Source organism: Cololabis saira, chromosome 21 (assembly GCF_033807715.1).
Source record: "Cololabis saira isolate AMF1-May2022 chromosome 21, fColSai1.1, whole genome shotgun sequence".
Lineage (NCBI taxonomy): Eukaryota > Metazoa > Chordata > Actinopteri > Beloniformes > Belonidae > Cololabis > Cololabis saira.
In genome coordinates this window covers 1,974,753-1,990,193 of record NC_084607.1, presented here as the reverse complement: position 1 = coordinate 1,990,193, position 15,441 = coordinate 1,974,753, and the positions used below count along the sequence as shown (strand labels likewise).

The 15,441-nt window shown below is 40.7% G+C and overlaps 1 protein-coding gene across 1 annotated transcript in view; it reads right to left on the bottom strand.

Moving 5' to 3' along the window:
• Positions 1 to 14,144: 14,144 nt before the first annotated feature.
• LOC133422531 (zinc finger protein 501-like) overlaps positions 14,145 to 15,441 on the bottom strand; it is a 39,366-nt gene continuing 38,069 nt past the window's right edge. The window contains exon 3 of the mRNA XM_061712555.1: positions 14,145 to 15,437. Coding sequence (XP_061568539.1) covers positions 14,322 to 15,437 — 1,116 coding nt within the window. The 3' untranslated portion in view covers positions 14,145 to 14,321. The remainder of the gene's footprint in view (positions 15,438 to 15,441) is intronic.

Sequence of the window (15,441 nt, the reverse complement as noted above, 5' to 3'; positions counted from 1 at the left end):
CCAACTCAGAGAAGGAGGAAAGCAACCAAATTCTGCAGTGTCTGTGCAGCCGCCCGGATGAGCTGTCCAGTGTCATGTGACTTTTACGAGCCGTTCAGATTCCGATATCCATAGGTCGGCCTCCGCTGCATGAAACCACGCCCACAACTAATTCCGCCGGGACAAAAACTCTGCCATTGTTTCGAAGTGGTGTATCGTGTGGCTGTTTCAACAATGAGGGACAGTAAAAATTAACTAACTAAAGGCTGATTTATGGTTCCACGTTAAACCAACGCAGAGCCTACGGCGTAGGGTACGCGTCGATTTAACGCAGAACCGTAATTCATGCTTTAAGATCCCAGGGCATCCGACTATCGCGTCGAGCTGCGTGACATCGGACGCACTCTGTCCACACTGAAACCGTTAAACTCGGAGCCAGTTAGGACAGTCCAATAGAAAATAAAGCAATGGAATTGATTTTGTCGCTGACGCTGGCTCGCATGGGACACTCTTTAATAGTGTACGGAGCCGCTGCTCTTCTGCCCGGAGCGAGGCTTTGTGCCCTCCCCTGCTACACCTCATTCAGGCAGCCAATCAGCACAGTGCCTCATTATCATAGCCCCGCCCCCTCAGAATCCACCATAGACGAGGTTTGAAGCGGTAAAAATGAAGACATGGCCCAGAGGCTGAATTTCTAATTTATGTAGAAAAAACAAGCTTTTGATTCTTTTTAAGACATTCAAGGCCTGTTTAAAATAAAAAATTAAATGCCATAATAGGTCCCCTTTAAATACAGTAATTTATATGTCCACTAGAGGGCAAATAAGTAATTTTAATGCAGTAATTTATTTGTCCACTAGAGGGCAAGTAAATGCATTTAAATGCAGTTGAATGCAGTTAAATACAGTAATTAATGTGTCCACTAGAGGGCTAATAAATGCATTTAAATGCAGTAATCGATATGTCCACTAGAGGGCAAATAAATGCATTTAAATGCAGTAATTTATGTGTCCTCTAGAGGGAAAATAAGTCATTTTAATGCAGTAATTTATATGTCCAGTAGAGGGAAAATAAGTAATTTCAATGCAGTAAATGTGTCAAGTAAAGGGCAGATAAATGCAGTTAATGCAGTAATTTATATGTCCACTAGAGAGCAAATAAATGCATTTAAATGCAGTAATTAATATGTCCACTAGAGGGAAAATAAATGCATTTAAATGCAGTAATTTATATGTCCACTAAGGGGGAAAATAAATGCATTTAAAGCAGCACAACGTAACTTTCAGCTTTGTTGAGTTTGGCGCCTCCTTTGGACAAAAATCGGTAGTGCTTTACCAGAAAGAACACTCCATTTCCCATGAGCACCAGCGCATACTGCCGGAAAACCCCCATCCCTGTTGCGTGCCTTTGTTTTGATGAGAGAAGATGGGACGGACTTTCAAAACTACTTTTCTGTTTTCAGCGATCGTTTGCAGGATGGATAGCGAAGAGGTAATGTATCTATTTTTGGTTAAACAATATAATATGACGATGTTGAAAAACACTAAGTTCAACTTGGTTTTATTAAGTTGTTTCAGCGAGATAATGCGCCCTACAAACTCATACGCTCTGCACCTTTTTCCTGTCACGTTTTTTAGAGAGACTTCGTCATAAATTAGTAGTCCAACATACTTACTGACAAAATGAAAAAATACTTTATAACCTGTGAATAACTGAATGCCCATTCCTTATATTTTGCAGATCAGCCCTGCACAATTTTACAGCTCTCAGGAAAAATACTAGAAATGTTCTATACATTTTCTTTGCATTGCATTATTTCCTCTAGTGCTGTAATTATATTCAATTGTATTATTTTATAAAGCTTCCTCATTGCGAATTACACATTTTTATGATCACTATTATTTTTCTGTGTCTGTTGTTGATATTGTCAGTAATTTTAGAATTACCAAAACCCAAGACAAATATGTGAATGTGAATATGTGAAAACATTCTAATTTTGATTCTTATTGAACATAGAACTCTACATTTACATTTGTATCATAACAATTCTGTCTCTTGTTTTATCAGGAATCTGCTGTTCCTGAGAACACCTCTACCTCTGCATCATCAGAGTTTGAACCCCCACAAAGACAGAACCGACACGCAGCATATATATCATATATATATGCATATATATACGTATCGCCAGTTTGTGCTCTGGCAGCATGATGTTTGGAAAATAAGAGACACCTTTCCAGACCCAATGGGACAGTACACTGGTTTCAGGGCTCGCCGTCTTCTGTAGAATGGAACCTTTATGAGGATTACTGCAAATATTTTGCTATTGTTTTTTTTTGTTCCATTTTTTCCTGTACAGTTGTTTTTGTGTGTTTAAAATAAAGACATTTGTGCAAAACAAGACAGACTTTTATTTACACACCTTTCAGAAAATAGAACATTCTTGAACTTTGTCATTTGCATAGTGACAGCAGTTATCCCATACATTATTATAAACAATAAGTAATCTGTATCACAGTAGCAGTAATGAACAACTGTATGACAGGATAAATTACTGTGAATAAAGTAAACAAGTGTAAATAGAGTAGTAGAAAAATAAACTAAAAATAATGAACTGATAATAAAAACTGAACTATGAAACAGTGTAAGAAGTTACTGTAAATAAATACAATGACTATAGTAGCAGTAGCATCTTGTGTCCATCCATGTTTCGATCCATGAGTCCGCGTGTGATTCACTGCTGGAGTAGGAGAACCTTCCCTGATTCACTGCTGGAGTAGGAGAACCTTCCCTGGTGATTCACTGCTGGAGTAGGAGAACCTTCCCTGATGATTCACTGCTGGAGTAGGAGAACCTTCCCTGATGATTCACTGCTGGAGTAGGAGAACCTTCCCTGATGATTCACTGCTGGAGTAGGAGAACCTTCCCTGATGATTCACCGCTGGAGTGTAGGAGAACCTTCCCTGATGATTCACTGCTGGAGTAGGAGAACCTTCCCTGCATGAGGATCTGATTCTGGAAGTTTTCCAGATCTGATGTAGTCCTGCAGAGTGTGAGAATAAAGATACAAAAACATTATGTCTTTCTGATAATTACTGACCTATAAATCATTCAACATATTTTGTTGATCACAAGTTTGAATTTTTTTCTTTGTTGAAGTCACTGTAATTATGCAGACAGTAAAAGCAATTAATGTATAGCTATAGAAAAAATAGAGAAATGTATATATTTATACACTCACAAGATAAAATGACACATTATAAACACCATATATGGTTTCTTTTACTACCCTTGTTATTATTTTAATATAATTCCAACAAAGTAGATTTATTTTATATGCTTATATGGTGTTTATATTGTATTCTTTTTATCTGGAAGTGTATACTTTGCCTATATATTTCATTTTTCTGGCTATATTTTACTATATCTACAAATGTGTTGCTTTTACCATCAGTGTATAAATATCTGTATATACAGACCTGCAGAGTCCCATTGTTTACATAGATATTGACATTTGCTACAGTAGCAACACTTACACCAGCTGTAGTAGTTTCAGGATACCGGTAATTGTTTTTGTAAAACACTGACATAGGTGTTGACAAAAGTGCATACCTGAAGGTGATGAACTTCTTTACATCCTTCAACCATCTCTTGTCCAAGACGACGGCTACAAGGGCTTGATGAGCTGCTGAACCTGTAATGACACATCTCATTGTGAGATGGACAAAAGTCCATTCAAAGCAACATACACTCATAAAAATAGATTGGAATAACCTTGTTTTATCCAAGGTTTTTCCTGGGCGTCATCATCCAGTGGTTCATGTTCACAGGCTCCAGTTGCCCATGTGTGCTGGTTGCGAACATGATGAATGACAGCATGCCACTTCATCTGCACAATTAGAAACCATGTATGAACTGAGTGAAAACAGAACCTAAAACATTTATATTTGCGGTTTGCAGTCATCGTTTACGACTGATAATCCTAACATTTGCTTTTGAAAATTACCATGTCAGCAATAAATAGCTACCAGCTTGATAATTCCGACCTCTACTGGGTTTATGAACATAAACGGAGGACTAGATGGCCTCAGTGATAATACAAGACACATTACAAACTCAAAAGAAGTGTATATAGATGACATAAATGTACTTACTAGTCCAACAATAACAGGGCTAAATCCCCATCGGTCGGACATCCCTCCTCGTCTTTCATCTCACGCCAGCGAGTGAACGCCGGGCCAATGTTGATTCTCGTCCGGGCATTTAGCTTGTTACTCTCCCGCTTTCTTTTTTTCGCCTCCTGCGATATAACTTTTATTCTCTTCGGATTCTTCGCTGCTTCAGCCATGATAACAACTCCACGTTTCTCTCACCACGAGTTCTCCTCAGCTCTGCGCTCCAAGCCCCGCCCATTTTCGTCTCGACTACGAATCAGGAAGGAGGGGGAAGTGACGTATGTGCCGTAAAGCAGTCAAAGCCGTAAAATGTGTAGTTTTTTAGTGTGGCAGGGTTCCTACCATGCTCCTCAAAGTTACATAGTGCCAGTGAAAGCGATACAGACCCCCCCAGACCATGACAGAGGTTCATTAAACCTGTTGGAAGTTGATGTACCATCACAATGACTCTGGAAATATGATATTAAGGTGGAAAAGTTACGTAGTGTCGCTTTAAATGCATTTAAAGTCAGTAATTTAAATATCCACTAGAGGGCAAATAAATGCATTTAAAGTCAGTAATTTAAATGTCCACTAGAGGGCAAATAAATGCATTTAAATGCATTTAAATGCCCACCCCCCCCACGCCCACCCTCCCACCAGGATCCTCCATCACTCCCCTCACTGTACAGGAGCATGACGTCAGACGGGTGCTCCTGACAGTGAACACCAAGAAAGCTGCCGGCCCAGACGGAGTTCCAGGCAAGGTGCTCAGCGCGTGCGCCCACCAGCTCACCCCCACCTTCACCAGGATCTTCAACACCTCCCTGGCCCAGGCAGTCGTCCCGTCCTGCCTGAAATCTGCTACCATCATCCCGGTGCTGAAAAAGTCTCCCGCCACCAGCCTTAATGATTACCGCCCAGTGGCCCTCACCCCGGTAATCACCAAGTGCCTCGAGAGACTAGTTCTTCACCACATTAAGAACCACCTCCCCCCGGACTTTGACCCATTCCAGTTCGCCTATCGAGCTAATAAATCCACAGAGGACGCCATCGCCGTAGCTCTACACTCTGCTCTGACCCGCCTGGAGCAACAGCAGAGCTACGTCCGGATGCTTTTCGTGGACTATAGCTCTGCATTCAACACTATAATCCCGGACATTCTCATCTCAAAAGTGACCACCATCGGCCTGCCCCCTCTCACATGCACCTGGATAAAAAACTTTCTCACCAACCGTCCCCAGAATGTGAGACTCGGCCCCCACTGGTCCTCCACCCGCCTGCTGAGCACCGGCTCTCCACAGGGCTGTGTGCTGATCCCCCTCCTGTACAGCCTCTACACCAATGACTGCAGTCCGACCCACAACAACAACCTGATAGTGAAGTTTGCTGACGACACTACGGTGGTCGGACTCATCTCAAAGGGGGACGGGGCAGCCTACAGAGAGGAGGTCCTGAAGTTGACAGCCTGGTGCTCAGAGAACAACCTTACTCTGAACACCGGGAAAACCAAGGAGATCATCGTCAACTTCAGGAAACAGAACACCGAGCCAGCCCCCCTCTACATCAACGGCCAGAGAGTGGAAAGGGTCCACTCCTTCCGGTTTCTTGGCCTCCTCATCTCCGACAGCATCTCCTGGTCTGAGAACATCACCGCCATCACCAAAAAGGCTCAGCAGCGGCTGCACTTCCTGAGAGTCCTCAGGAGATACAAGCTGGACTCCAACCTGCTGCTGACCTTCTACCTCTCATCCATCCAGAGCCTGCTGACGTACTGCATTACAGTCTGGTACGGCAGCTGCACTGCTGCAGACAGGGAAAGGCTCCAGAGGGTGGTGAAAGCAGCGCAGAGGATCATCGGCTGCCCCCCCCCGGACGGACATTTACACCTCCCGCTGCCTCAGCAGAGCCACTAACAACATCAAAGACAGCTAATCAAATGTCCACTAGAGGGCAAATAAATGCATTTACATGTATTAATTTACGTGACCACTAGAGGGCAAATAAGTGCATTTAAATGCAGTAATTAATATGTCCACTAGAGGGCAAATAAATGCATTTAAATGCATTTAAAGCAGTAATTTCTATGTCCACTAGAGGGCAAATGCATTCATTTAAATTCAGTATTTAAATGTACACTACAGGGCAAATAAATGCATTTAAATGCAGTTGAATGCAGTAATTGATATGTCCACTAGAGCAGGGGTTCCCAACCTTTTTTGTGCCAAGGACCAACAGAAGTATAAACAAAAAGCTCAGGGACCGGGTTGAGAATTTATGTCAATTTTAATTAACATTTTAGAAAAAAACAATGCATTTTAAAATGCAGGCTAGCGATGTTAGCTGATGTTGTGGCCTTTAAAACTTGCTTCTGCAAATCTAACTCACGTTTTTTCCTTTCGAAAAAATCCACTGGTTTGTCTTTGAGAGAAGGACGTTTTGTATTTAAGTGTCTTTGGAGCTTGGATGGCTTCATTGCTTCGTTGGCAGGCGTTTCTCCACATAAAATACATAGTGTGTTTGGCGCCTCCAAATCGCCCGTTGCAACAAATCCGTATTTTATATACATAATGTCGTACTTTCAATTAAAGCTTTTGCTTTTCTTTTTGGTAGGATTTTCCACTTGTTCATCACTATTTCTTTTACTCGAACAACCAGTAAAGAAACGGCTCATGGAGGTTTGCTGAGGTCCGCTCATCTCTGCAGCAGACTGAACCTAACCTGCATACAGCACCTGTGCATGGCGCTGTTCAGTCCGGTCAGGTACCAGAACTTATTGTCCGCCAAGCCATGACAGGGCTGCCACTCAAAGAAACACATTTCGATTTATACAAGTTTTGGATTAAATTATATGACAAAAAAAATGCAAAAATTGTTTTCTTAAATTTAGTATGAGATTGCTTTAATTATGTGGCAAATGATAATAAACACGAGAAAGATGGCTACTTCAATGAAAAATAGATATTTTATTCAACTTTGCTGCTGTTCATACAAATGTAAATAAAATGCATATTTTGTGTTGTAATGCTCCTTTAAAAGAGTTAAAAGATGTCCTGTGAGCTCTAGTATTTATATATGAAGCTCAAGGATGAGATCAAGTCATATTTAGGCAGAAACAACTTTCCATCAATTGTATTTGGCCTTCAATCAATTTTTTGACAGGTGAAAATGCCCATTTTTTGTTGTAATGCTCCTTTAAAAGAATTTCAAGTTGTCCTGTGAGCTCTAGTATTTATATATGAAGCTCAAGGATGAAATCAAGTCATATTTAGGCAGAAACAACTTTTCATCAACTGTATTTGGCGTTCAATCAATTTTTGGCAGTATTTGGCAATAGTAGGCATAAACAATAATATTAGATGTACAAAGCACATCCAAACATGGGAGGAAATACTACGTAGAGCCCAGATCAGATAAAAAAAAAATGCAGACATATTACAAAAGTGATCAATTCTTTATTGAAAACACACCCATAAATCACATTCATTATAGTCTAATTTCCAAAGACAGGGCTAAACAAAGGCATCAGACATACCAAGCACATAGAGACATGTCTATCACGTCATTGTCACGGCTGATTTCGCTACAAACTACACTTCTTTTGGGCACAGATGTGATAATTACGTAACAACAAACGTTACACTTTGTAAGACACATACCTTTGCTATAATTGCGGACGTACAGGTGTGTGTATCTGCATATTACGACCGTTTAATCCGCGCTCAATGGGCTGTTATCCCTCAACGGGCTGCTGTGCGCGCTCCCGCGGCCGCAATCAGATTCTGGCAGGCAATCACTTTTTGGCACAACACGGGAACACGTCTGCTTCTTTTGCAGAAAGGGGTCCATGGTGGCTCTTCATCGGTCTGCATGCATTTAATTTAAATACTTTTGTCAGGCACAGTCAGGCATAACGTTAAAGCTCTCTTTTAAAGCCAAAATACGCTTAATATCTTACCAAGGTGAGTCCGTTTCGTTCGAGGTGCTTTTTCTCTTCAAATGCTCATGCATTACAAACGTGCTCCGGCGATAAGCAAGGTCTGCTTTGCAAACCTTGCAAGTCTTCTTTTTATTCGCCGTATCCAGGCTAAAATGCTCCTGAACTTTTGAAGTTTTGTTTGTTTTGCGCTGAGACGCTGTGGTGCAGCGCGGCTCTCGGCAGAGATTGTATGAGTTAAAGTGAAGTGAGATGCCTCACTCCATTGGGAAAAAAACGTATGGTGACAATTGCCGACAATTTTGATTATCGCTTTTTGTCGACAACGTCGATGAATCGTTGCAGCCCTAATTATGATCGGAACACAAGCCATATCACGGCCCAGTAGTAACGGCTCTACGGCCCGGTACCGGTCCGGGGACCGGGGGTTGGGAATCACGGCACTAGAGGGCAAATAAATGCATTTAAATGCAGTAATTAATATGTCTATTAGAAGGCAAATAAAAGCATTTAAATGTAGTAATTTATGTGTCAACTAGAGGACAAATGAATGCATTTAAATGCAGTAAGCTATATGTCCACTAGGGGGCAAATAAATGCATTTAAATGCAGTAATTAATATGTCCACTAGAGGGCAAATAAATGCATTTACATCCATTAATTTACGTGACCACTAGAGGGCAAATAAGTCTATTTAAATGCAGTAATTTACGTGACCACTAGAGGACAAATAAATGCATTTAAATGCATTTAAAGCAGTAATTTCTATGTCCACTAGAGGGCAAATACATTCATTTAAATTCAGTATTTAAATGTCCACTAGAGGGCAAATAAATGCATTTAAATGCAGTAATTAATATGTCTATTAGAAGGTAAATAAAAGCATTTAAATGTAGTAATGTATGTGTCAACTAGAGGACAAATGAATGCATTAAGCTATATGTCCACTAGGGGGCAAATAAATGCATTTAAATGCAGTAATTAATATGTCCACTAGAGGGCAAATAAGTCATTTTAATGCAGTAATTAATGTGTCCACTAGAGGGCAAATAAATGCATTTAAATTCAGTAATTTAAATGTCCCCTAGAGGGCAAATAAATGCATTTAAATGCATTTAAATGCAAATAAATGCTGTAATTAATATGTCTACTAGAGGGCAAATAAATGCATTTAAAATCAGTAATTCAAATGTCCACTAGAGGGCAAATAAATGCATTTACATGAAGTAATTTACGTGACCACTAGAGGGCAAATACATGTATTTAAATGCATTTAAATGCAGTAAGCTATATGTCCACTAGGGGGAAAATAAATGCATTTAAATGCAGTAATTAATATGTCCACTAGAGGGCAAATATGTCATTTTAATGCAGTAATTAATGTGTCCAATAGAGGGAAAAAGAAATGCATTTAAATTCAGTAATTTAAATGTCCCCTAGAGGGCAAATAAATGAATTTAAATGCATTTAAGTGCAAATAAATGCTGTAATTAATATGTCGACTAGAGGGCAAATAAATGCATTTAAAATCAGTAATTCAAATGTCCACTAAAGGGCAAATAAATGCATTTACATGCAGTAATTTACGTGACCACTAGAGGGCAAATAAATACATTTAAATGCATTTAAATGCAGTAATTCAAATGTCCACTAGAGGGCAAAGAAATGCTTTTACATGCAGTAATTTACGTGACCACTAGAGGACAAATAAGTGCATGTAAATGCAGTAATTTATGTATCCACTACAGGGCAAACAAAATAATTGTAATGCAGTAACTTATATTTCCACTAGAATGCACATGAATGCATTTAAATGCAGTAATCGATATGTCCAATTGAGGGCAAATAAATGCATTTAAATGCAGTAATTGATATGTCCACTAGAGGGCAAATAAATGCATTTAAATGCAGTAATTAATATGTCCACTTGAGGGCAAATAAATGCATTTAAATGCAGTAATTGATATGTTCACTAGAGGGCAAAGAAATGCATTTAAATGCAGTAATTTACGTGACCACTAGAGGACAAATAAGTGCATGTAAATGCAGTAACTTATATGTCCACTAGAGGGCAAATAAGTAATTTTAATGCAGCAATAATGTGTCCACTAGAGGGCAAATAAATGCATTTAAATGCATTTAAATGCAGTAATTTCTATGTCCACTAGAGGGCAAATAAATGCATTTAAATTCAGTAATTTAAATGTCCACTAGAGGACAAATGAGTGCATTTAAATGCAGTAATTAATATGTCCACTAGAGGGCAAAGAAATGCATTTAAATGCAATAATCTACGTGACCACTAGAGGACAAATAAGTGCATGTAAATGCAGTAACTTATATGTCCACTTGAGGGCAAATACATGTTTTTAAATGCAGTAATTTAAATGTCCACTAGAGGGCAAATAAATGCATTTAAAGAGCATATTGCAGGTTGGAGACCCCTGTGAATCCATGTGTAGGAAAATAATGTAGGAACTGAATTTTCATTGAAATACGCATAAATATATACTACAGTGACCTCCGGAGTTGTTTTTGTGAGAGTATTTTACTTCCGCATCTGAAAAAGTTGAACCGGAAGTGACGTGACACCAGGGAGCGCGGTGAATTCAACAATAGGAAAAATAATGGATCTTAATGTTAGTTGTGACACTGAAGAGGTTGTGAATGTGTATTCACACCAATATGACGGGCCACAGCCTTATAATTACCAACCCGTTAGGCCCCCCACGTTCTTTTGATTGACAGCTGAAACTCGCTTTTTAAAAGGCTGATTTATGGGTCTGCGTTACACCAACGCAGACCCTACGGCGTAGGTTACGCAGCGACGCACCGAACGCTGCGTGCGACGCGTACCCTACACCTTAGGCTACGCCATCGACTTCAACCGGAACCATAAATCCGCCTTTATTCACTGCAGCACCACCCGCCCGTGCTCCTGAAAGAAACTCCGAAACTCCTTAAAAATGGGTGAGTACTTGTAATCTGTCTACGTTTGTACTTTCTAAACAGAAAACAGGCTTATTATCTTCTCTTTTTTCTGATTAAATGCATCCGAAATAGCCGGGTATTTTTAAAACGGAATATTTCCCCCCCTTCGTTTATAAAATAATGTGTATCCACATTACATCGTTGTTAAAAAAAACCACATTCATAAGCATTCCAAACCTGTAGATCATCTGGTCTTCCAGCCTTCAGGCCGCCTCTGCGGCGCAGTTTTCCCGGGAGCGGCGTCTCCTTCTCGGGTAACGAGCTCGAGTCCCCCCGTGTCCCGCCACAGAGCTGCCGTGTTAAATCGACGCAGCCGGGCTGCAGCCCTGCTGCGCGTCGCCGCGTACCCTACGGCGTAGGCTCTGCGTCGGTGTAACGCAGTAAGCGGCTGTCCAGAGCAGAGACCATTTATTTAATAAATAGCTTGGAGAACAGATGGTGGATCATCTGTAGTTCTGGGTCGCACGTTACACGTCAGACTCAGAGCAGATTTGTTGTTGTTTTGGAGCATAATGAGTTTTTTTTAAACATTTGTTTATTTGCATTTTCATGTGGATGAGGTCCAAACGTAGGACAATATCTTCAGTTTAGCAGATACCCGGCTACGTGTGTACGGGGTCTGCACAGTCAGATGGGGCAGAGCTGGGGCAGAGCTGTGGAGACGTCTCCCCAGTGCTGCATCATATGACGCGGTTTTCAAAAAAAAAAGCGTTTGTAGGAGCTTGGCTAAAATCAGCCACTTTTTCCTCTGAATACGTGCCCTTATGTCTTGTAAAACATATTAAATCCTACATTAACTTCTCACATAGTCATTTTTACATAAGGTCAGGTATAATTTTTGAAAAAATTATAACCTGCAATATGCTCTTTAAATGCAGTAATTAATAAGTCATCTAGATGGCAAATAAATGCATTTAAATTAAGTAACTAATATGTCCAGTAGAGGGCAAATATGTCATTTTAATGTAGTAATTAATATGTCCACTAGAGGGCAAATAGATGCATTTAAATGCAGTAATTTACGTGACCACTAGAGGGCAAATAAGTAATTTCAATGCAGTATTTTATATGTCCACTAGAGGGCAAATTAATGCATTTAAATGCAGTAATTTATATGTGCCCTAGAGGGGCAAATAAATGCTTTTTTTTTCTGCACACATATTAATGGTTAATATCATGCTGGTAAGAACCTAAGGCATATATGTGTGCATTGTTAATACAAAATATATATGATTATATATATGATGAGGCGCACATCGAGCACTGGAAATCTGCAAAAAAACAAAACAGACATGAAACAAGCACGGAACCGGTAGACACACGAGCAGCAACCGTCCCAGGTCCTGTGACCCAATCACAGCTAGGCTAGGCTACTGCGATTAACTAACCCCCAAAACTACAGAGCAAGCATGCAGGTGAACGGGCTGATGTAAATGTCTATGTGTGTGTGTGTGTGTGTGTGTGTGTGTGTGTGTGTGTGTGTGTCTGTGTGTCTGTGTGGCTATGTGTGTGTATATGTTTGTGTGGCTATGTGTGTGCGTGTGTATGTGTCTTTGTGGCAATGTGTGTGTAATAGTCCTATCACCTGAACTGTATCTATAGTGGAGGAGGGAGGGTGCAAAAGGAAGAACCCGGAACCCAACCCAACAACGGAGGGCCCCAGACCCAGGCGAACCCCAACCACCCGGCCCGGGCTGGACATGCGGCCAGGAGGCCCTCACCCCCCAGGCCAACAACCCCCACCCGGCGAGAGGCCAGCCTGCCCGGAGAGACAGAGCCGCCCCGGCCGCCAACGCGGGTAGGCGCTCCCGCCCCCACGAGAGTCAGGGTATCATATTGACAATGACATTGTGACTCTAGTTTAAGTCTTTTCTTTACTCTGCCACTATATTTTCTTTATTCTGGAAAGCACCTTGAACTGCTTTGATGCTAAAATATGCTGTATAAATAAACTTGGTTTAAGTTGATTCTTTTGGTTTGGACATTGGAAAACATACATGTCACTATTCCTGTCTTCCACTGCTTGATTGAAATGTCCCTGACTAAAGTTTACCATAAGAAGTTACCTGTTGAACCCCCCGTGGAGAAGACTGATGATTTTCCATTTGCAGATATTCTGGTGTGATTGTTGCAGTGTGATTAGTCTATTCTTTTGAGCGATAGTATAATGATCGAAAGGGTGGAATGGAATGAGGGAAAATATATTTTCTGATATGCGAGTGACCTTATTAAATGATTCTCTGTCACACCACAGTCATGCCCGCATACTCATGTCTCATGCTACATTTAAATTGTGCATACATACTCATATCTGCATACATCATTCACATATCTTCATATCTACATGTTATGTACATGTCAGATGAACACCACATTAGTCTATATGCACACCATATAGTGTAGTGATCTGATATTTTTAGATGATAATCATACAGAAACTAACCAACATCAAGCTTCACGCGGGGTCTTTGAAGAAATCCAGATCAGCAGAATAACGAGAGGACACATGTGGCCGCATCATGCAGTAAAAAAAAAAAAACCCACAAAAAAAACTGCTTTTTTTTAATCTTTCTTCAAAGTCAAAGCAGAGCAAAACATATAGGGCTTCATAGGAAGCTCTGATTACATTTACCATCAAGTTTACCGTTAGCATAGCAACTTAGAACATACTGTATGCCAATAACGCTTGTTTCTTAATTTGGTCCCTTTTCAGATTGTGACACGGTAGTCACTGAAATCTAATGCTTAAGTGTCTGCTCAGTTGCTTTTGACTCAATATTAAAATGTAGTGTTAAATAAAGGGAATTGTTCAACAGAATGAGGGCAGTACAACACAGACTTATCTAGTGTGAATCAGCTGAACGAAAAACAGATGTCATGGTGTCATTTTAGAATTATTGCAAGTCCAGAGGTAATTTAAATCCAGCACGAATAGTAAATATGGTCGTAAAAACCACATGAAAAATGCACTACTGTGTGACTCTTTTCTAATATTCTGACACTTATTTCTTGTTGTGAGTTTGCAGTGAGCAGGAAACTGAAATCCAGCAGGCAAACAAAGAACCTTTTTATTTAAATGATGGAACAATGGGTCAATGGGACATAAACTGGTGAAAAATCAAATTTAAACACATTTTTCAGTTGAAACTGAATACAAAACTCCAGATTTCTTTTTTTCTCAGAACAACATAACATGTCTAAATTGGCACCTTTAACTGAGCTCTCCAAGTAAAAGCTGCCCCACACTGATCACGGACAATTTTTTATCCAGTGTGAATACGCTGATGACGCCTTAGGTGACCTTGTTGGGTAAAAGCTGCCCCACACTGATCACATCTGTAAGGCTTATCTCCAGTGTGAATACGCTGATGACGCTTTAGACTACCTTGGTCGGTAAAAGCTGCCCCACACTGATCACATCTGTAAGGCTTAAATCCAGTGTGAATATGCTGATGACTCCTTAGATGACCTTGTCGGGTAAAAGCTGCCCCACACTGATCACATCTGTAAGGCCTATCCCCAGTGTGAACACGCTGATGACACCTTAGACTACCTTGTTCGGTAAAAGCAGCCTCACACTGATCACATCTGTAAGGCTTATCCCCAGTGTGAATACGCTGATGACTCCTTAGACTACCTTGTTCAGTAAAAGCTGCCCCACACTGATCACATCTGTAAGGCTTATCCCCAGTGTGAATACGCTGATGACTCCTTAGATGACATCGTTGGGTAAAAGCTGCCCCACACTGATCACATCTGTAAGGCTTTTCTCCAGTGTGAATACGCTGATGGCTCCTTAGATGACCTGACATGGTAAAAGCTGCCCCACACTGATCACATTTGTACGGCTTTTCTCCAGTGTGAATACGCTGATGACTCCTTAGACTACCTTGATTGGTAAAAGCTGCCCCACACTGATCACATTTGTACGGCTTTTCTCCAGTGTGAATACGCTGATGACGCCTTAGATGATCTTGTCGGGTAAAAGCTGCCCCACACTGATCACATTTGTACAGCTTTTTTCCAGTGTGAATACGCTGATGACTCCTTAGATGACCTTGTTCGGTAAAAGCTGCCCCATGCTGATCACATCTGTAAGGCTTATCCCCAGTGTGAATACGCTGATGACGCCTTAGATGATCTTGTCGGGTAAAAGCTGTCCCACACTGATCACATTTGTACGGCTTTTCTCCAGTGTGAATACGCTGATGACGCCTTAGATGACCTTGTTCGGTAAAAGATGTCCCACACTGATCACAGGTGTACAGCTTCTCTTCAGTATGAATCCTCTTTTGGACCTTCACACCTGGTGAAGGGGTGAGGACTTTATCCCTCCTATCACAGCAGTAACTTGTGTTTCCCTCTTTGGCTTTATGTTTCTGT